The sequence below is a fragment of the Haliotis rubra genome, unplaced genomic scaffold (genome assembly GCF_003918875.1).
Source record: "Haliotis rubra isolate DU_JTF1 unplaced genomic scaffold, ASM391887v1 Scf788, whole genome shotgun sequence".
Classification (NCBI taxonomy): Eukaryota; Metazoa; Mollusca; class Gastropoda; order Lepetellida; family Haliotidae; genus Haliotis; species Haliotis rubra.
Genome location: NW_025767510.1, coordinates 26,435 through 50,658, shown reverse-complemented (window position 1 = coordinate 50,658; position 24,224 = coordinate 26,435). Strand labels below are relative to the sequence as shown.

General features: G+C 40.3%; 1 protein-coding gene and 1 non-coding gene across 2 annotated transcripts in view; one reads left to right on the top strand and one right to left on the bottom strand.

Moving 5' to 3' along the window:
- Positions 1–411: 411 nt before the first annotated feature.
- Trnaq-uug lies at positions 412–483 on the bottom strand. The gene has a single exon. It is a non-coding gene; the product is annotated as a tRNA-Gln (tRNA).
- A 134-nt stretch (positions 484–617) lies between these two features.
- LOC124261079 (WW domain-containing oxidoreductase-like) overlaps positions 618–24,224 on the top strand; it is a 32,379-nt gene continuing 8,772 nt past the window's right edge. Inside the window, exons 1-8 of the mRNA XM_046695400.1 lie at positions 618–790; positions 5,012–5,076; positions 7,045–7,102; positions 11,270–11,448; positions 12,555–12,750; positions 13,296–13,481; positions 15,149–15,407; positions 17,052–17,260. Coding sequence (XP_046551356.1) covers positions 687–790; positions 5,012–5,076; positions 7,045–7,102; positions 11,270–11,448; positions 12,555–12,750; positions 13,296–13,481; positions 15,149–15,407; positions 17,052–17,260 — 1,256 coding nt within the window. The 5' untranslated portion in view covers positions 618–686. The remainder of the gene's footprint in view (positions 791–5,011; positions 5,077–7,044; positions 7,103–11,269; positions 11,449–12,554; positions 12,751–13,295; positions 13,482–15,148; positions 15,408–17,051; positions 17,261–24,224) is intronic.

The window sequence follows — 24,224 nt, the reverse complement described above, 5'->3', positions numbered from 1 at the left end:
TGTGTTAATATTAGTTTTAATGAATTCTGAGTCTCGTAGGCATGATGGACGGATGTCGCTTTAGCACACCAGTGCGTTTTATGTTTGTGAAATATGTTTGTAAATCGGCATGTGACACAATGATATAATGTAGGCTATTCTTCTTCTATCTAATCAAGAATTTGAGATATCAATAAATCGGACTTCCGAAACCAATACACGAATGAAACACTGATTCATTCGAATACTTGACATGCATGCTAGATACAATGCTTCTTGCTGTGCGTTTTCGTTCATTTAGATCAACCCTATGTTGTTTTCACGTTCGCTAACTTCCCAAATACAAGATAACCGCATTTGTTTTGGTATTTATTTATTTATTTACACTATATAAGTTCAATGTTCGAAACTGTGTTTGCTGAAAATTAAAAGAGGTCCCACCGAGATTTGAACTCGGATCGCTGGATTCAAAGTCCAGAGTGCTAACCATTACACCATGGGACCGGTACTCCTCGCAGTGCCGTAACGTAGGTTATATCCCTCATGATTACTGTAAAACTTCACACAGTGTCATGATTTCCTATTTTCAATGGATGTGAATGTCGCTGCATGGAGTTATACAGCTCCTTACACAGACCTTTACCTGCTGATCACAACACGATATCCTTGCATGACGGATTCTTGTTTGCCTAAACTTACAGACGAAAATGTCACGCCCTACGGCTGAAATAATGGACACCGACAGCGAGGACGAGTTGCCTCCGGGATGGGAGGAGCGAGTTACGCTGGAGGGGAAGGTCTATTATGCCAAGTGAGTGCGGCACTCTCCAAATTAATGATGATCACTGTTTTGTGTGTCTGTGTCTCTGTGTGGCTTAGTCTCTGAATATGTGTTTTGATAGTAACAAACAAGCCCATTTAAATTGTCAGAACGAGGGATTCAGGCTTTGGTTTGTGGTTCATGTATACTTATGGTGTGTCTGTGATTGTGTGTGTGGCTGTGTCAGGACGAGGGTTTGATTGGATGTATACTTATGGTGATTCCTAATTCACTTGTCAATAACTGTAGGCCTACAGACATAATACAGGCAGCATATAAGTCATCATCATCAAATCTTCATTACATATGAAGGCCACAGGCCCATACTTATTATTAATGATTCATATATGCTCTGTCATCCTATTGCATGGTGACAATCACTGGATTGTCTGGTCCAGACTCGATTTGTTTAAAAACAACATCGTACAGCTGTAATACTGCTGAAACAAATATTAAAGCTTAACGGGTCGTTGTCGGCACAGGTACTACAGATACGTACCCTAAGTACGTTTCTGTATACAGATATGTACCCTAAACAAAATCAAAATATAGAAACGTACCCGGTACCCTAAAAGTACCATATCCCGCAATCCAAAACTGAAACCGCATGTAGTTGTTCCCGTTAAACTGATTGATGTTTGGTATTCATATGCATCTTGAAATATCCGTTACTGTGTATTCTCATTACTTACATAAAGCAATCAAATGTATCTAATACAACAGCATGACAGTTCCGATCAAGAATACGACACAATGGGAATGGAATCGTCCTAGGGTACGTTTCTGTATTCTCATTATGGCCAGGGTATGTTTCTGTATACAGAGACGTACCTGGGGTACATATCTGTAGTACCCGTGCCGACAACGACCCCTTCAGCAATATTAAAGGCACAATATCACACCACACTTCTCTAAATATAAATGTGTAATGCATTTCTCTCAATAATACTAACTATCAGCCCTCAGGGAAGCTACCATATAATCTATTAAAAAAAATAAATATACGTATTTAGATTACAATTTTAAATTAAAAAGGGGAGTAGTGACCCTCTTTACCCAGTGCACTTGTTCAGATTAATTAGCGCTGCTGGGGCTCGTGCCTCTGCCTCACTGTGCCACGCCCTTCCCATTCGTTTTTTTTCACTCCATCGTTTCTTGGACTCTACTGACGAGTCCCAGATGGGGCGAAATGTGTTTCAAGTGGATGTAATCGGATAACACTGCCCTAACGTAAGGTCTAACCTTGAATAAGGATCGGAAAGGTTCCCTAACCCTAAGGATCGGAAAGGGTACCTAAACCTAACCCTAAGCCTAAGCCTTAACCCTAAGGATCAGACAGGGTGCCATACCCTAACCCTAAACCCTAACCCTTAGAATCGAAAAGGGTGCCATACCCCAAACCTATGGATCGTAAAGGGTTGTTCGACTCTAGATGCCTCAGCTCCCTAAGGATCAGAAAAGGTACCTAACCCTAAACCCTAAGGATGCTGTCCTGTCAGTGAAGGGAGACGGAGCAAATTACTGCAATATAGCAAGACAGCACTGGAGATGGCGCAGAAGCGCTATAATGCGATAATTGCCTCACAGCGAGCCCTGAGGTCTGCTCCCGGTAAAGTGCACTCTAGCCTTAAAAAGTCTTAATGCAACATTACATTAAATCGACTCTCATGCCCTCTACCAAGTGAACATTATTTCAAGCAAAACTCATAGAGTAGTTATGTCCTTTGGAGCTCTCTTTACGAATATCCTATGCACAACTTGAGATTGAAACCTGTTCTGCAGACACAGACAACACCACATCCAACAGTTTTCGATGGATGGCGCAATTGTTTACATTCCGTATATGGCAAGTGTTCTCTGTTTGGAAGCTGTTCGCCTCGAAGTTTCAATTATCGATCAAGTCTTAAGGGATAATAAGTCTTTTATTGCATCAATAGGAAGCTAAAGTGAGTGTATATGCCCCAATATATACAAAATAGGCCAAAATATCGTCGAAAATTGTGTGAAATTGTGCCTTGAAATACAACCTGACTACGTTTTATAATCTGTTTCACTATGACTATTCTGTTTGTTTATCCTATGTATATCAATTGATCTGTGTCTCGTAGTGCCTTAAAGAAAGCCCATTTTGTATATCACCAATCAGTGCAAATTACCCATCAATATTAATTTACTCCTAGCTTAGAATTGTCCATTGTTATAACCCATGATTACCACTCAGCGCCATTTAGAACCTGGCTTCCTTTTTTATGTGTTTGCTCATTGTTATATTATTACTTTTGTTGTTCTCATATGTATGTATCCTTGCATCCTAGCTTTCATTCTCCTGATGAAGCAGTAAGAATTTTAAGTATATTATCGTAGATAAGTCGATTTTATAGATAAGCCGAAGTCCTAACTTGACCCTTAAAATCAGTATCAAAATGGCGTGTTCCATACATAAGCCAAACCAGCACCCTTCGTTCATCTTCTCGTCATGATCAGTCATCGGAAATAGAGTATCAATAAATCTGTGTTGGATTACACAAGTTAACTCTGATTTACACCATGTTGTAATAAACATATACTTTGCATATCTGGATGTTTGCAATCTAGTTTATTTATTTTACTCAAATTTACCACAAAAAGTTGTCTTATTTATCATAATAAAAAAGTTGACAATCATAAATTTATAGGAGAGCAGTATTTTGCTTCAAAGATAGTTTTATTAACCGCCAACAGGTGAGGGACATAGGCTCAGACACAGAGTCCATCTTGCCACATGAACCTTGTCAACATTAATTCATGTAGATCCATGATATGTGTCTGTTCCTGAGTTAGCAAATGCATTGAGGTAACCATGGGCTCATTTCAGAGTTTGTTATACACCAATTTCATTTTTCTTTAGATTGAAAATATATCTTTGCGAAATTGTGAACATTCTGAAACGAGAAGGCCATGTATTATTTGTTTCTCTGTGTGTTAGGAACTGAGGCCAGGAGTGAGTGAGTGAGTGAGTTTAGTTTTAAGCCATACTCAGCAATATTCCAGCTATATGGCGGCGGTCTGTAAATAATTGAATCTTGAGTAGACAATCCAGTGATCAACAGCATGAGCCTTGATCTGCACAATTGGGAACTGATGACATGTGTCAACCAAGTCAGCCAGCGAGCCTGACCACCCGATCCCGTCTGAGGCCAGGAAACTGAGCATGCTGGTATGAAGCTATTTTCTTGTGAGGTTCTGTTGCCTACTTGTATCACCCTTTCTGTGGATCTGGGCAGCCTCTGACACGAAAGCCAAGGGTTGTTGACCTACTGAAGGCTTTAATTTAGTCCACAATAAATCTACTTTTTAATATATTCTACAAAAAAATTATAGCATAATTTTGATAATGTATATTTTACTGGAAGACATATATGAATATGATGTCATAACATTATACAGGCAAGATGTGTGTTCCTAGAGAGTGAGTGAGTATGGTTTTACACCGCTTTTAGCAATATTCCAGCACCATATCACGGTGGGGGACACCACAAATGGGCTACACACATTGTACCCATGGGGATAATCGAACCCGGGTCTTCGGTGTGACTGAGCGAACGCTTTAACCCCTGGGCTACCCCACCGCCCCGTGTATTCCTAAATTAACAATACTAATTTGATATAATGATAACAGCTGTCAGTGATAACCAAATTTGTTCGTGGAATATAAGCCTGGTAGCCATTTGAAAATGGCAACTGTTAGAATTTGCTAGATTTTCCTAACCACTACATATCGTTACTGTGCATGTTTGGAATATGTTCAACTACCATGTGTCTCCGGTTGGTCTAGGGTTCGGCTCTCTCTCTCTTCCCCACCCCCCTCCAACCATGATATTGCTTGAATCTTGTTATAAGTGGCGTAAAACCATACTCACTCACTCACTCACTCACTACAGTTTGGTTCTCTCAAATACTTTCTACACCTTTTCTTTATGTCATGTGTAAGAGCCTTGATTGAAGCAGTTTAGTTCTTAATGGTTTGAGCCGTCAGTGAAAGCAGCTTGAATAACAATGATGAACTGAATGTTATTTGATGGTATCAATTGCTTTATTTAGTTCATCCTGCCACTTATGAAAATACTTCCATACCCTGCCACAATTAAGCAACCACCATTTGATGTGCCCATCTGCTAGCAAATCTGTCATTTACTTCTGTAGATGTTATCTGTCATCACTCTACCTTTGTAGCCACCAGTATGCCAAAACACAGTGGGACCATCCGTGCACTGGCAAGAAGAAGAGAATAAAAGGAGGTAAGCTGAACTTCCACTTAAACATGGTGACACGGTTGCTTCTAGGATCTACATCAACAACAACTTACACTTCTACTAATATATCCACGTCAACTCCCACGACCACGCCCATGCCAACACCATCACCCACACCATCACCCACACCATAACCCGCTCCCACACCATCACCCGCACCCACACCATCACCCGTACCCACATCATCACCATCACCCACACCATCACCCACACTATCACCATCACCCACACTATCACCATCACCATCACCATCACCCACACCATCACCATCACCCACACTATCACCATCACCATCACCATCACCATCACCCACACCATCACCCACACCATAACCATCACAATCACCATCATCACCATCACCATCACCATCACCATCACTATCTATCACCATCACAATCACCATCATCACCATCACCCACACTATCACCATCACCATCATCAGCATCACCCACACTATCACTCACCATCATCACATCACCATCACTCATCACCATCACCATCACCCATCACTATCACCCATCACCCACACCATCACCCACACCATAACCCGCACCCACACCATCACCATCACCCACACCATCACACCATCACCATCACCATCACCACACTATCACCCATCACCATCACCATCACCCACACCATCACCCATCATCACCATCAAATCACATCACCATCACCCACACCATCACCATCACCATCACCATCACCATCACACTATCACCATCACCATCACTCATCACCATCACTATCACCATCACCATCACCATCACCATCATCACCATCACCATCACCATCACTATCACCATCACCATCACCATCACCATCACCACCATCACCATCACCATCACTATCACCATCACCATCACCATCACCCACACCATCACCATCACCATCACCATCACCATCACCATCACCCACACCATCACCATCACCATCACCATCACCATCACTCACCATCATCACCATCACCATCATCACTATCACCATCACCATCAGCCACACTATCACCATCACCATCACCCACACTATCACCTTCACCATCACCATCACCATCACCATCACCATCACCACACCATCACCATCACCATCACCATCACCCATCACCATCACCATCACCATCACCATCACCATCACCCACACCCCACACCATCACCACCCACACCTGCACCCACACCATCACCCACACCATCACCCGCACCCACACCATCACCCACACCATCACCCACACTATCACCATCACCATCAGCACACCATCACCATCACCATCACCATCACCATCACCATCACCATCACCCACACTATCACCATCACCATCACCCACACCATCACCTGCACCCACACCTGCACCCACACCATCACCGGAACCCACACCCACACACACTGATATTTTATTCTTTTACTGCCAAAGGTGTAACAATGATTCCTAAGTGATATGAAAACATGTGGTTCAGTACTTTACCATATTTATGGAATAATTGTACTTGCAGTAAATATATTTTAATTGCTTAACCTAGAAGAAAAGAGATGAAATCACAACCGAAACAAAACCATATATCATGGAAGTTCATTAAGCTCATGTTCAATTGTCAGTCAGAGGTATCAAATCTCATTAACCACCTCTTCTGACTGAAACGACTGATTTGACAGCTTTATCACCACAGACCCATAATGATCCTTGTTTCAATTGACGTTTTTGAAAGGCATTTAGAAGTTGGACGAACATGAATACATGACACTTTAATGGATAACAACTTCTTTTTATTCTTTACACGACGTTTCAGAGCTAATTCTTGCTCCTTCATCAGGTGAATACAGGAGTCAGTACAAAGAGTGAATATATATAGATAAAACATGTTTACACAATGCAAGGAGGGAGAATGTACAAAGACAACAATATAATTACGTAGCCAATAATATAATTACGAAGCTACTGTAACTTTTCTGTCATCACAGAGCTGCCGTATGGATGGGAGATCAAGTTTTCTGAAGATGGAAATGTCTATTATGTTGAGTAAGTACTCATGTAATAATAATAATAAAAATAATTTAAATCATTGAATTTTCTGTCCTTTTGACAGCAATGTGATTGGCAAGATTCAGGAGAAGCATGCTAAACATGCTGACCTTGCCTTTGAAATGTCTTGCTTGCATCCCAAGCATACTGTCATCAGGCTCCCCATTGTTCTCGGTGCCCTTGGCTTGGTACCTCCTGATCAGGAGAGTGCCTGGGTTCTCCACCGGGAGCACAGCCTTTCTGACACTCTGGGTAATGCAGAAGGTTGCAGTGTTAGGGAGTCTACATATTCTCCGGAAAGTTCTTGGTAGGTTCGACTAGGCAGCGTTTCCTGGGAGAAGTCCCATTCGCTATCTCTTTGCTGCGTGTAGAGGGGCAAGGGCCCTGAGCTGATGATGAGCCTTACCAGCCTCACTGTGCCAGGATCACCTGAACCCTCTCTGCTGCATATTATCTTTAATCTGTCAAAAAATAATAATATAAAATTTTTAAAGCTCCTAATATCGAGCGTAGAGATGCTCAGTGGCGCTGTGACAATATTGGGGAAGGAAATAGTTCATATAACTTTTACAGAAAGGCAACAGTGAACAGATGGGTCTTTAGTAGAGATTTTAAAGTTTCTTTCGATGAAGTGTTCCTGATTTCCTTTGGAAGAGAGTTCCACAGTTGAGGGCTGGCACAGGAGAAGGCTCGGTCAGACAGTTGGTTTGGAGATCTGTGCTGGGTGAGGAGAGAGTCAGAGTCCTACACAGAGACGAGATGTTTGAGATAGTCGGGAAAGTTATCATTGTAGAGGAAGTCATGAGTCAGAATGAGGATTTTGAAGGTAATTCTTGCAGAGATGGGGAGCCAGTGTAGAGACTGTAGTACTGGGGTGATATGGTCATCATGATGAGTGTGAGTGATACATCTGGCAGCAGAATTTTGGATTCTTTGTAGTTTCTGGAGTGATTTAGTAGAGAGGTTGGCATATAGTGATTTACAGCAGTAGTGTTTGGTTTAGAAGTGACAAGACAGTGCATCAGAAGTTTACAGTGCATCAGAAGTTTACAGGTGTCAGTATCGAGGTAGTGGCGGACTTTGCTGATATTATGGATGTTGTATTAGCAGGCTCTACTGATGGAGGTGATGTGTGTATCCATGGACATGTTGGAATCATGGATGACACCAAGATTCCTGGCACTCTCTCATAACCATATCGCTGCATGGAGTTATACAGCATAACTCATGCATGAGTGTGGGCTGAATTTCAAATTCTTGCGAGTATACCTTTTTGTTGAGAGAATATATGACTGCCAAGTTATCAGGTTTAGGGGCTGATCATATATTACAGGAAAGAAATTTCATATTTTTTCGTCAAATAAGTTTATAAATCTGAACGACATTTATGGACCAGTCATTTGTTATTGTAGAGGAAAAATATGTTACGGAAAATGTGGGGGCTGTCGGTAAAATATGCTACTTCCCAAAAATCAATATCAGACACCTCTCTCTTCGCCCTCTGTGATTATAATAAATTTATGCTTGTCAGAGGGGTATACAAAGTACAGGATCTAGATTACCAGTTGTCAGACTTCCATTTTTGTGGAAGCCACATTGGCTGAGTGGTTTATGTTGTTCTGGACATTAGGTGCCTCACCCTGAGAGTCTGGGTTCGAATCCCTCATGGGACTGAACTTCAAACACTACCCGAATCTGTACTTGACTGAGAAACTGTAATCCCAAGCATAACATGTTAAATAAATATCCAGTGCCTTAACGTATTTATGTCAACATGACATTAGCTAAAATTAAGTACATTACACAGTGGTATGTCATCTGAGCCGGTGTTAACAGGCCATTTGTTCCCTGGTCTAAACTTTCTCTGGGGAAAATCTGGCCTAGGCCAAATTTCCTCGGGGAAGTTTTGTCCTGGGATTTTCTTACCCCGGGGAAAGTTGTCCTAGGCCAAAGTTTCCCCCGGGAAAGTTTGGCCAAGGGGAAAGTTTGGCCTGTTACACCGGGTGGTGGGGTAGCCAAGTGGTTAAAGCATTCGCTCATCACACAGAAGACCCCAGTTCGATTCCCACATGGGTACAATGTGTGGAGCCCATTTCTGGTGTCCTTCGCTGTGATATTGCTGGAATTTTGCTAAAAGTGGCGTATAAACGTAAAATCACTCACTCATTTGATCCTTTTGCTATCTGTTCATGTACCAACGTGTAAATGTATATTTTGCTCCTGCAAGGACTTGATCAGAGGAGTGTATATGGCAAATTGTCTGTCTCCCATACATTTTGAGAGTTATAACAGCAGAATCTGTGACCAAAGAACCTATACCACTGATGATCCCTGCAAAGGGTCTGAAAGTTCACAGAAATAACAGCCATACTTCATTATAATATCTAACCAGAATGACAATTAGGAGATAAACATCATGTGTTGGCGAATTTCCAGGTGTTATTGAGTATTTGAAGCACGGGAATTCATTTGAAACCGATGGCAAAATTCGCCAACACATGATGTTTATTGACATTATAAACACAAAAGTAAACCAAAAGGTCAACACACGTTTTTTGTGTCTGCACTCATTGACATCGAGTACGGGTACAGCAGAGAAATGTCATCAGTCGGCCGTTTTGGCTGTCTCCCATGGTAGCATCTGGAACTGCTGATTTGTGACGTCATTCGGACTTTACGTCACAATATGATTTTAATGACGTCATCACAGCTGACGACGTAACAATACAATGGTGTGAGCGATGTTTGTATGTATTAATTAATACACATAGAATTTCCGGAAATCAAATACCATTTGATCACGTTTTTCAATCAATCAGATTAAAGAACACAGTGACTTTTGGTTTACAATCATAAATGGCCTGATGTGTGATACGGTATGCAGTATGTGTAAATTGTGTCTCTGCTATACATACAAAGCACAACCACTTAGCATGTTTCACAGAGCAGTCCAAACTGGGCTATTTCTACATTTATTTTACATCAATCAATCCCATCCTGTTTAAGTAGCCATGTGAATTAGCATATCAGGATGTAATGACTGATCAAACATTTTAAACATACTTTTTGAATAGAGATATTGCTCCAAGTGTAATTTTGCTCTTAAATGTGCTATGTTGTTGTCAAGAGTTGCTTCCCTTAGTCATACTAGTATCTGCTGATTTTAGCTTGAATCCCACTTCTGATCTTTGGTGTGTCAGCAGTGTGTTAGTTGTTTAACACCACACTCCGCAATACTGCATCAATATGATGGCGGGGTTTTTCTGAATGAAATCTGGGCCAAGAATATCATTTGCTTGATAACATTGTTAGCATCTACACTGAGACGTCGCACCTATCTATAAAGAACTTGTCTATCCATAAAAAGTGTTCCCCTTTATCATAAAGGGCAGTAGGGTAGCCTAGTGGTTAAAGCGTTGGCTGCAACGTCCCGGGTTCAATTCCCCACATGGGTTCAATGTGTGAAGCCCATTTCTGGTGTCCCCGCCACGATATTGCTGGAATATTGCTGAAAGCAGCATAAAACCATACTCACTCACTCTTCATCATACCAGCTTGTAAATGCCACTTGAAGAAGTTTAATCTAGACCAGAGAACAAGCAGAGGTTGCTAGGGACCTGTTCTTATCTGGAAAACCCACTTGGCCCCATACCTGTGTTCACAGGTGTCTCCAGTGTCATATATAATATGTCTGCAGCCTGAGCTTCTTAGATTTCATTGACTTTAATGAGTAGTGAGTGAGTATACTTTTGTGCCATTTTAAGTGAGTGAGTGAGTGAGTTGGGTTTTAAGCCACTTTTAGCAATATTCCAACAATATCACGACGGAAGACACCAGAAATGAGCTTCACACATTGTACCCATTTGGGATATCGAACTCAGGTCTTCATCGTGACGAGCGAATGCTTTAACCACTTGGCTACCCCACCACCCCTGTGCCATTTTAACTTCCCAGCAATAACACCAAAATGGTCTTCACACATTGTACTTATGTTGTGAATTGAAACTTGGTCATTGTTCAGACAAGTGAATGCTTTTACCACTAGGCTACCACACCACCCTCTCACATTCAGCTTAAGTGTCATAATATAGCTGAAAATATTCTGTTTGACCCAGCTCACTCACTAATGATGAATGTTCGTCAATCTTACTGTCTACTCATCAGTCACATCAACCAGAAAACGACGTACACGGACCCCAGACTGGCGTTTGCAGAGGAGATCAAAGACTCACCCATGGACTTCCGCCAGAAGTTCGACAGTAGCAGCACAGCGCTTCATGTCTTGCAAGGTCGTGACATCTCGGGCAGATATGCCGTTATCACTGGAGCCAATTCTGGAATTGGTGAGATAAATATTCAAAATCATAAATCTTAGTTGGAGAACTTATCACCTCTGCTGAATTCCAGCTGAATCAGGAACCTAATATGTATATGTATATTTTTGTCAATGTCATCTTTAAGATTATCATGAGATGCACATAAGCTTGGTACTGCAAATGTGTTTTTGTTATTAGAACAAAGATTTTTTTGACACAATGTAATGGTCTTGACGTCATGTGTGGTTTTCTGACATGGTGGTATTGATCAGTGCATTTTTCTTAAAGGAAGCTGAAAAGGATTACAAAGTTTTGGTTACAAAAGAAAATATTCCACTTCCATAAGTGTCACTCTTAGTTTACAAACTTCATGTATTGTCTAGGGGCGGTGGGGTAGCCTAATGGTTAAAGCGTCGGCTCGTCACGCTGACGACCCTGGTTCGAATCCCGACATGGGCACAATGTGTGAAGCCCATTTATGGTGTCCCCCGCCGTGATATTGCTGGAATATTGCTAAAAGCGGCGTAGAACCCAACTCACTCACTCATGTATTGTCTTCATACTCACTCAGGAAATGCAAGAACTCTGAGACTCAAGGGAAAGGATAACATTATGTGAATGAACAACGTCTTTATTGCAGTGAGAGCGACATTTCGGTGTAGGTAACATTACGTTCACTTGCTTGGTAACGGTGTTAGAACCTACACAAAATGTGGCTCTCACTGCGATAAAGAAGTTGTTCATACAGGGTATGAAACTCCCAAAAATTTCAGCCAGACCACCGGGCTGGTTAGATGTAAAACTTGCCAGCCCCGACCAAAACTGACCTGTCCACGAAATATCTTCATAATACATATCTAAATTTTAACCCGACCGTCAGGCAGGTGAATTTGAGAATCTGGCAGTCTGTGTTGAAAATAACCGTTCCCGGACGGTCGGGCAGGCCGGTATTGTGAACACATAGTTCATACATATATTGTTATTCCTCCTTACTGCTCCAACTTCTAAATGTCTCTCAAAGAAGTTACCTCTGTGACTCGTTTTGTAAAATCATCATTGACATACTAATCTGCGTGTATTTCAGGGATAATAAGTTCCTCCAAACCCTGATCCACACATATCCTTGTCTTCAGGTTTTGAGACTGCCCGCTCACTGGCTCTTCATGGTGCCACGGTGGTCCTGGCTTGCCGCAACTTGGAGGCAGCAAACAGACGTCGGTCGGAGATTCTGGCTGAGAGATCTGAGGCAAAGGTTGAGGTGATGCATATCGACTTGGCATCTCTTGCCAGTGTCCGTCAGTTTGCCCAGCAGTACATCCAACATGGCTGGTATGTACACAGTGATTGAGGTGTGGGAGGTAAAATAGATCATCAGTAAAAATCAGTTATGGTAAGGGACTGACTGTATATGGTGGTGGTGCTGGGATTATTTGTTTGAGACTAGAATTTATGGCTTCGAAATATATAAAAAATAAATTAAAAAAGGAGATGCCATACATTGTTTTTGTTTTTTTTGTTACAATGTTTATTTTGGGCAGAGCATCCAGCATCTATAGAATGGCAAGCATGTGATTTTACTGATATTCTGAGCAAAGGGCCTTTTTAGTGTATTTTTGTGGTCATCATTACTTTCAGAGTTGCTTCCCTTTGCATGGAAAACAACTTCATGCTTCACCATGACCACGCTGAGGCAAACTACCCTCTATATGTATTTATATAAAACATTATGGTACTATTGAAGCTATTGACATGATAAACCAAGTAATGTATAATCTGATACATATGGAAACTTCATTTTATGTAATAAACTACAGAGAAGAAACCAGTCATTAGACAGACAAGAAACATGCTTCTGTTCTTTCTGCGTTGTCTAGGCCTATACACATCCTCATCCTAAACGCTGCAGTGTTCGGCCTGCCCTATACACGGACCGAGGATGACCTTGAAATGACCTTCCAGGTGAACCATTTGTCCAACTTCTACCTGCTGCAGCTTCTTGAAGAAACGCTAATCCGGTCCAAGCCAGCTAGGGTGGTGGTTGTGTCCAGTGAGTCTCACAGGTGGGTGAGCAAAAAGTTGAATATATGCTGTAAAAGAGTGGATTAATATTATGGTCACATGAGAGCAGCAGTGCTGGCTAAAAGTATCGATAATTTATATCCATAGCCAGTCCTAAAGAACAGTGGTGCAATGTTCTTAAACTGTAACATCACTTCATTGTTAGCTTATTGCAGACCCATGAAGATCCGGGTAAGAATTGGTCTTCAGTAACCCATGCTTGTCGTAAGAGGCGACCAACGGGAGCAGGTGGTCAGACTCGCTGACTTGGTTGACACATGTCATCGTATCCAAATTGCAAAGATTGATGCTCATGCTGTTCATCACTGGATTGTGATCACTGGGGCGCGGTGGGCGATGCTCGAGCTGGCTAAGGCGCCAGGCTAGTGATCCAGCGAGGTTGAGGTGTCGGGATCGAGCCAACCTGTGACCGGGTGTAAAAACCTTGGAGTCAACTTTGTGTGCAGACCCTTTCAGTGTTGTCACAACCCCTAGTGTACAGTACACAACCCTGTGCACTTAAAAGAACCCACGAATTCGTTGGTATTTGACCAGATGGTGGCCACATGAAAACAGGCAAACACCTAGTTGCAGGTACATCAACGTGCAGTGAACTTGGATAAAGTACTGTGACTATGTGTCCCAGTCCACCCAGCTGTGAATGGGTGCCTCGTTAGGAGGTGAAAGCCACAATAACTCGGTGCGCCTAATGGCTGCAAGAGTTGTATACTCCCCAGGGAGTTGAGATTGATAACACGTTGTGCCGTTGAGATTGACATCCAATGATCGAAGGAAAAAAATACCAGCGCCTTGAGCAAGCACTAGTTGCCTAGATATGTGCGCTATAGAAATATTGTATAATAATTATTTACAGACCGCGGCCATATAGCTAGAATATAGTTGAGTGTGGCGTTAAACAACAAACAACAAACCAAGACCCTATTGCATGAAGTCACGGCAGTGTATATAGCTGCAAGTTAAAAATTTACAGAAATACATACAGGTGTTCGCTATGATCCACATCATCCAAAGTTTACACGCCTACATAATTTATATATTGTTTAGAGATAGATGTTTTATCTGTGTGTTTTAACTACTGTAAAGTGTTAAATAGTATTGATTGTTTTAGTAAACACTATTTAATTATGGCGGCTAGCTTTGATCACTGCGTGTCTATCGGTTGTGAAAACTTTGTGATGGATACCATCACGCAGGTGTTTGAAATGCACGAAAAAACAACTGCGCTTACAGGTCTTTTGTGAACTTTCCGGGGAAAATTGCACCCCGTGAAAATATATACGATTACAGTAGTTATACTGGGTCTCCTTTCACAAAGCACTAAGGTGATCGTAAGTTACTAAGGTAACCTTAGTGCAATGTTAAAGAAAGGGAGTTAAGATCTGTTTGATTGGCATTTAGAAGTTGGTGACTAATAAGAAAGTAAGAAAGTTTATGGGTAACAACTTCTTTATTATATATGATGCAATAAAGAAGTTGTTATCCATAAACTTTCTTACTTTCTTACTTTCTTATAAGGGAGTTAAGGTTAACTTTAGTAAAGGTTACTTAATGAAAGGAGCCCCAGAACTGTATCATATCAGTGGAACAGACCTCATTTTCATCAGATTGCCCCTAGATATTAATTGTTTTATTCTTATCATGCTTACAGGTCCCCAGACCTTGACATAAACAACCTGAGTGAGAGCAAACTGTCCCCTCCTTACACCCATTACCAAGACCTGAAGGCCTACAATCTGTCCAAGCTGTGCAATGTGTTGTTCTCCAATGAGCTGAATTCTCGGCTGGCTGTGCGAGGCGTAACGTGTAACTCGCTCCACCCTGGCAACTTGATGTCCACAAGCATAGCCAGACACTGGTGGTTCTACAGACTTCTCTTCACACTAGTCAGGCCTTTCACCAAGTCTATGGTGAGTCACATTCATGTTTCTATTTAGCTATTTGTTGTACAGAGTCTTCGTTCTCCTGGTAACTGGGGTTGGTGGGGTAGCCTAATGGTTAAAGGTCACATGCAAGCAAAAAATCAAACATAACTAAAACACAATTATCACTTATTCATGACATATAATATACATTGCTGATTATGAAAAAAATATAAACAAAATTATAACTGTACAATCGCAAATCAAAAGTGCAATTTTTTGTACTTGGGTTTACTTCAATCGAAACGAAGCACCCGGGATACCGAACCCAGTCAAAGCGGGTGGGTGTGCACTCAAGTGTAACGGCTGGTTCATTTGCCGATGCCCTCACGGCTCATTGTGTTTGTGTGTGTGTGTATATAGAGATGTTGGATTTTGAAATACATGCTCATTTTTTGTGTATAACATTTTGCAATCAACAGACATCATAACATGTCATGTGTACAAGTATCACACCTGCATGTCTGTGTAATTACATAATGTGACAGAGACTGAACTCAGGCCATAAATCAATGCGTTTTGTTTATGGTGTATAACCTGATAGGTGTTAAGTTCAAATTGCATGTGGTCAGTGATCGAAGTTGTGTATTGAATATTGTCATTAGCAGACAGGCAGGCAGACACATAGGTGTCAATAAAACAGACATTGAGTTTTGTCTGTGACAACGACATATCTATATCACAGTTAGAAATTCTGTCAACACTAAATAATGACATTGCTTTTAAGTATCGAACTCAGAAAGTGACTTGGTAAGAAGAACGTGTGGTGAAATAGACAAATGAAATTATATAAACAGTTAAATCGGTAATCTACTGTCATAACATATAAAAAGCTCGTGCCTGTGAAATATCAACAAAACATTAGAAAAATAGCTCACATCAAAGCCTTCACCGAGTATTCACTGCCAGCGAAGGTTTTCCGTCTTGAAATGTCGAACGCCTCACTGGTTGACACATAGCTGAGTAGATCTAGATCCTAACAAGTTCTTTCATGTAATGAGTAGATTATTTACTATTTGTTTTGATAAGACTAGTCCTGGTCACGACCTTATAATCCGGACATCCCGCTTCCAAGCTGCGCGAACCTATTTCACTGCGCATGTGGTATGAGTGCAGCCCAGCGCAGTTGTTGAAACTACTTTTCACCCCAAGCGCTGGGGTGAATTTAGTGAATCGTTTGAACTCCGATTTCTCGGGGGGGGGGGTTTCATCGCGTTATTTTTCAACTTTATAAGTTGAATTTGCATTTTTGATGATTTGTATCTTTAAGTCCATACCGAAAGGTATCAGAATCTGCAAAGTTGTGTTTTACGTTGCATGTGACCTTTAAAGCAGGCTCTCGTCATGCTGAAGACCCGGTTTCGATTCCCCACATGGATACAAGGGGAAATTGTAATCGCAAATATAACATATTATGTTAGGACTAACTGGATAGGTTGGTGTTGATGCACTTCATTGTATCCCGATTGCATAGATCGATGCTCATGATGTTAATCACTGGATTGTCTGGTTCAGACTTAATTATTCAAGGGCTGATGCCATGTAGCTGGAATATTGCTGAGTGCAGCAGTACATGACAAACAAATCTTTCTTCCGCCATTGAGATTGTCATAGTCTGTGTTGTGTGTTTAGCAACAGGGAGCCTCTACTACAGTATACTGTGCTGTGTCCCTTGACCTGGAGGGTTTGGGAGGGATGTACTTCAACAACTGCTGCAGGTGCATGCCCTCCTCTACCTCGTGTGATGACAAACTGGGCCGGGCATTGTGGGAGATAAGCGCGAAAATCCTCGCAGCCAGGACACTGGGTGTCGCAACACAGAGCCAAACTCAGGAAGACAGGTGGGTGTCGGCACACTTTTGTTTCTATCGTGGAGAAGTTGTTTTAAGTTCGATAACTTTTAAGGCACAATTTCACATATTCTCAACAATATTTTGGCTTATATTATATATATTAGGGCATATGCACTCACTTTAGCTTCCTATTGAGGCTATAAAAGACTTATTATCCATTACGACTTGCCTGAAATGGATAATTGAAACTTTGAAGTGAACAGCTTCCGAACAGAGAACACTTGCCACATATGAAATGTAAACAACTGCTCCATACATCGATAACTGTTGGACGCGGTGTTGTCGGTTTTTGCCAAACTGGTTTCAATCACAACATTCACCGCTGTTTGGTCCAGGACTGAGCTCTGTCTCCAAAGGAGTTATAGGATATTCTTAAGGAAGGCTCCAAGGGACATAACCCTATGGGATTCGCTTGAAATAATGTTCGGTTGGTAGAGGGCGTGAGTGTCAATTTAACGCAACGTTGCATTAATTCATTCAAACTTTTTAGTTTAATATTGTAATCTAAATGCATACATTTTTGGGGGGAATACATTATACAGTAACTTACCTGAGGGCTGATAGTTAGTATTATTGAGAGAAATGCATTATTTATTTTTAGAGAAGTGTGGTGTGAAATAGTGCCTTTAACCAATCTGTATCACTGTTGTGAAATGAACATTTAAAGTACACACTCAAAGGAAGCGGTCAAAGAAGGACTGAGACAGGTGGGTGTAAACACAGATGTACATTTATCTGATGACGTCAGGCTTGAGACAGGTGTCGACACAGCTGCTGTCTCATATGTAGGTTTTGACACATTTTTCTACAGGATCAATGTTATTCAATTATCAAAAAGATATATTTTTAACTTACCTTACCATAGGTCTTATGCATATTACCTTAAGCTCTGCTTAGAAGAGAGCAGACAGTAGTTGATTCGCCATTCTCTCGAATGGCTGCCTCAGGGTATCTACGAGTGTATAGGCACGGAAGTGACGTGATCTCCCCTCTCGCTCAAGGGCAGTCTATCCAAATGTCCAAATTATCTGCCTTCATCACAATATTTGAGTAAAATCAGAGTTAATGTGAAATATTGCCATTTGCCAATTATGTTAACCTATCTTTCAACTTTAGTCACCAAGTTATCTGCTGACAGGTTTATTTGTGAGATTCTTGATACTTCCATAGTGACAAAGGATTATTGTCTTCTTTAAGTCTGTTGAGTCTGTTGACTGTTCAGTGCATTGGATATATTTTTTCATCTTCATGTTGTTAAAACTAAAACATATCTACCTGTGAACTGTTTAATTTTCAACCTTTACACGCAGTAAGTGTTTTCTATTGAAACTGAAAGGTGACCATTTGTCAGAAATGTGACAGAGCCACAGAGCCAGTATTTATTCTTTATTTTGTATGTTTTTTTACATAAAGTTGTGGGGATTAAATAGTCTGCAAACCACAGTTTTGTAATAAATAGCATTAAATCCTGCGTGAATGTGTTGGCTTGTTGTGGAATGTTTTAATACTAAGTCATGTTAATGAAGAAGTCATCATGACAACTTGACCAATACTGACCTGAAAGTTGTAAGGAATGAGCAACTGAACACATTTTATGGTTTAAGTAGTTTAATGTAAAAGAAGTTGGTAGAAAATGGCAATTGATCTGAAATTTGAATTTTGTCTGAACTATCACAATAGTAGCAATATACTATCGACATCACAATAGTAGCAATATACTATCGACATCACAATAGTAGCAATATACTATCGACATCACAATAGTAGCAATATACTATCGACATCACAATAGTAGCAATATACTATCGACATCACAATAGTAGCAATATACTATCGACATCGCAATAGTAGCAATATACTATCGACATCGCAATAGTAGCAATATACTATCGACATCACAATAGTAGCAATATACTATCGACATCGAATAGTAATATACTATCGACATCGCAATAGTAGCAATATACTATCGACATCACAATAGTAGCAATATACTATCGACATCACAATAGTAGCAATATACTATCGACATCGCAATAGTAGCAATATACTATCGACATCACAATAGTAGCAATATACTATCGACATCGCAATAGTAGCAATATACTATCGACATCACAATAGTAGCAATATACTATCGACATCGCAATAGTAGCAATATACTATCGACATCGCAATAGTAGCAATATACTATCGACATCGCAATAGTAGCAATATACTATCGACATCACAATAGTAGCAATATACTATCGAGTAGCAATATACTATCGACATCACAATAGTAGCAATATACTATCGACATCACAATAGTAGCAATATACTATCAACATCACAATAGTAGCAATATACCATCACATCGCAATAGTAGCAATATACTATCGACATCACAATAGTAGCAATATACTATCGACATCGCAATAGTAGCAATATACTATCGACATCGACAATAGTAGCAATATATACTATCGACATCACAATAGTAGCAATATACTATCGACATCACAATAGTAGCAATATACTATCGACATCACAATAGTAGCAATATACCATCAACATCACAATAGTAGCAATATACTATCGACATCGCAATAGTAGCAATATACTATCGACACATCACAATAGTAGCAATATACCATCGACATCACAATAGTAGCAATATACCATCGACATCGCAATAGTAGCAATATACCATCGACATCACAATAGTAGCAATATACCATCGACATCACAATAGTAGCAATATACTATCGACATCACAATAGTAGCAATATACTATCGACATCACAATAGTAGCAATATACCATCGACATCGCAATAGTAGCAATATACTATCGACATCTAATAGTAGCAATATACTATCGACATCACAATAGTAGCAATATACCATCGACATCACAATAGTAGCAATATACCATCGACATCACAATAGTAGCAATATACTATCGACATCACAATAGTAGCAATATACCATCGACATATAATAGTAGCAATATCAATCGACATCAAATAGTAGCAATATACCATCGACATCGCAATAGTAGCAATATACTATCGACATCGCAATAGTAGCAATATACTATCGACATCACAATAGTAGCAATATACTATCGACATCGCAATAGTAGCAATATACTATCGACATCGCAATAGTAGCAATATACCATACATCTATCGTACATCATACTAATCGTAGCAATATACTATCGACATCACAATAGTAGCAATATACTATCGACATCGCAATAGTAGCATATACTATCGACATCACAATAGAGCATACTATCGACATCACAATAGTAGCAATATACTTCGACATCGCAATAGTAGCAATATACTATCGACATCACAATAGTAGCAATATACTATCGACATCACAATAGTAGCAATATACCATCGACATCACAATAGTAGCAATATACTATCGACATCACAATAGTAGCAATATACTCATCGACATCGCAGTAGTAGCAATATACTATCGACATCGCAATAGTAGCAATATACTATCGACATCAATAGTAGCAAATATACTATCGACATCACAAGTAGTAGCTATCAACATCACAATAGTAGCAATATACTATCGACATCACAATAGTAGCAATAGTATCGACATCACAATAGTAGCAATATACTATCGACATCACAATAGTAGCAATATACTATCGACATCACAATAGTAGCATCCACAATAATAGTAGCAATATACTATCGACATCACAATAGTAGCAATATACTATCGACATCGCAATAGTAGCAATATACTATCGACATCACAATAGTAGCAATATACTATCGACATCGCAATAGTAGCAATATACTATCGACATCACAATAGTAGCAATATACTATCGACATCGCAATAGTTCCTTAGAGCTAAATAGTCACCCCTAGCTGACACATGTCATCGGTTTCCCAATAGAGTAGAACAATGCTCATGCTGTTGATCACTGGATTGTCGGCTCCAGACTCTATTTACAGACCGCCGTCATATAGCTGGAATATTGCTGAGTGTGGCGTTAAACAACAAACAAACACAAAATCTTATCTTCATTCAGTAGAATGGATAGTAGTGTAGCACTAAAGCATGCCAAGGTCCAGGTCCATTGTTCCTCATGGAGTCAATGTATGAAGCCAGTTCTGAGGTAAATTGATGTTTTATTGTTGATGTTTGTGGCAACAAAACTCACTCACTGTAGTCATAGTAACAGAATCTGTTCCATAGGATAAAACCACATTAAACACTGGTAATGGACCAATACAGCTCAGTATCTGTAGAGTGAGTGAGTGAGTTTGTTCCTGTGCTGCAGTTTCAATTATTTCAGTCATGTTATTGCCTGTCAGTCTAATGTGTGGAAAACTCAAAGTGATGCTAGTCTTTACCACTTCGGTGAAACCCACAATCTAGTCCTAGGCCAAATGATAGAATGGTCTCAGGAACAATTAAAGTGTCAACCAGTAATTAGTGTGAAACCTCCCACCCTCCAGAAAATTCTTGTTGATGTGGTATGTATCAGGTTACTAAAAACAAACAAGGTTTACTCCACTATTGAAACAGTGTCCACATGTTCATAGACAAACTGCATGAGTATTAATGGTCTAATGGAGGGTGACAAGCACTGCTGTTCAACATGGTCAATATATGCAGTGTGGGTGATTATGGTTATTTTTTTCCATGTTAGACCAGACAGATTTTATTTTTTGTTTTACGGATTTTTGTCTTCAGAAAACCTAAAGGCAGGAGGGCAAAAAAATAAAAATATAAATCAAAATAAAAGTATTTTACTTTTGGCAATTTATGAAGTGTACATGGTGCAAAAAACAATCTAAAAACATTTTCTTGCACATTTACATTTTTGGCCGATAAAAATATTAACATTTTATTTTTTGAGCGGGGAAAATGAATTTTTATTTTTGTTCTTATTCTTGAAAAAATACGACTGGCAGATCCTTAAAACAAGAAATAAAATTGGTCTGGCCTTATTAAAAAATGTAAGGTTTGGCTCCAGTTGTCAATTTTCTGCATTATGATCATATCTTATGTACCGAACCGAAACGGACTGAACCAAAGGCCTTCAAATGCAATATGTACCATACTGTGGTAAGAGCGTACCGTTTCACCCCTAATCTCTACAGTTGGCCAAGGAGTAAATCACGGTGTGATATTTGGAAAAAAACAAAATTAGGGGTAATCAGGATTTGAACCCCAGTCAATGGTTTCTGGTGTGTCTAATTGGTGCATCGCAGTAGTTTGACTTGTACAATGGTATACATCCCGTTTAGCAAGATCTGCTGCAATTCTGTCTGTTGCTACAGAGAGCTAATGGCTGTGGTAACTCGTCTCCACAATGATAGACTACCATTTCTCTCAGTAACCAGTAATATACAAAGGGATTGTAGACTTAATAACCTTGTGGCAATTTCACCAAAATATATGGAACTATTGGTATCAATAAAAATATAGACATGTGAGCTCTGTGTTCGATAACAGCCAATTTTGCGTGTTCATTATCACATGATCACTGAATGCACACAAAGTGTCATAAATTGACATCACACTCCTAATACAGAAATATTTGATGTTGGACTGACACAGATGCTTTGCTTGGAAAAAGGTGGGAGCCAGGTGTTCTGCTTGTTAGATGACTGACACTAGTGTCCTGCTTGATAGAGGACTAATAATGATAATAATAATAATAATGTGTCCATTTATATAGCACCAAATGCCACACTAGGTATGCTCATAGCTCTAACAATCAAAGCACAGTACATTATTACCCTGGATAACCCAAGCTGTTATAGTCACATGACTTATCCCACCGGGTACCCATTTACTGCTGGACTGACACAGGGACTGATACTGTCACAGATAGAGGACTGACACAGATACTTTGCTGGAAAGAGGATTGACACAGGTGCCCTGCTTGATAGAGGACTGACAAAGGTGTCCTGCTTGATAGAGGCCTGACAAAGGTGTCCTGCTTGATAGAGGACTGACAAAGGTGTCCTGCTTTACAGAGGCCTGACACAGATGCCCTGCTTGATAGAGGACTGACACAGGTGCCCTGCTTGATAGAGGACTGACAAAGGTGTCCTGCTTGATAGAGGCCTGACAAAGGTGTCCTGCTTGATAGAGGCCTGACAAAGGTGTCCTGCTTGATAGAGGCCTGACAAAGGTGTCCTGTTTGATAGAGGACTGACAAAGGTGTCCTGCTTTACAGAGGCCTGACAAAGGTGTCCTGCTTGATAGAGGACTGACACAGATGCCCTGCTTGATAGAGGCCTGACAAAGGTGTCCTGTTTGATAGAGGACTGACAAAGGTGTCCTGCTTTACAGAGGCCTGACAAGGGTGTCCTGCTTGATAGAGGACTGACACAGATGCCCTGCTTGATAGAGGACTGACAAAGCTGAGGAGGAAGTGGTGAGGAGTGTAACCCACCTGAGCACCCCTCTGCTTCTGTCAGTGCATTAGCCTTCAAATTCATCCCAATTCCTGGAACATTGTGGACTACATCATTGAATAACAAACACACACAGATGTGTCAGACCACACTCTTAAGACTCAGGTACATCTTTTATGTATGTCACATACCATCTGTCTTTGTGAAGCTGTATGTATGTGGACATACTGTCAGGTGTGTTGTTTCAATCACTGATGATTGATCCACTTTCCCAGTTACAGAGGATGTAAAAACAATGGACAGAAAAATGCAGAGACCAAATTGGATTTATGTTTTCTGTAACTCAGATGTGTGTTAGGTTCACAGGCACCTGGCGTGACTCAGAGGTACAGATAAGCTGCATATCTGCGTAAATTACACAAATATTTATGTTATAATTCAATTCCTATTAAGTCTATTGCGTACAAGAATGCTAGAATTTGAGTAAATACTCAATAAATTTGATCTTACATGCATACACACAAAAATGTCAAATGTTAGCTTGCGTACC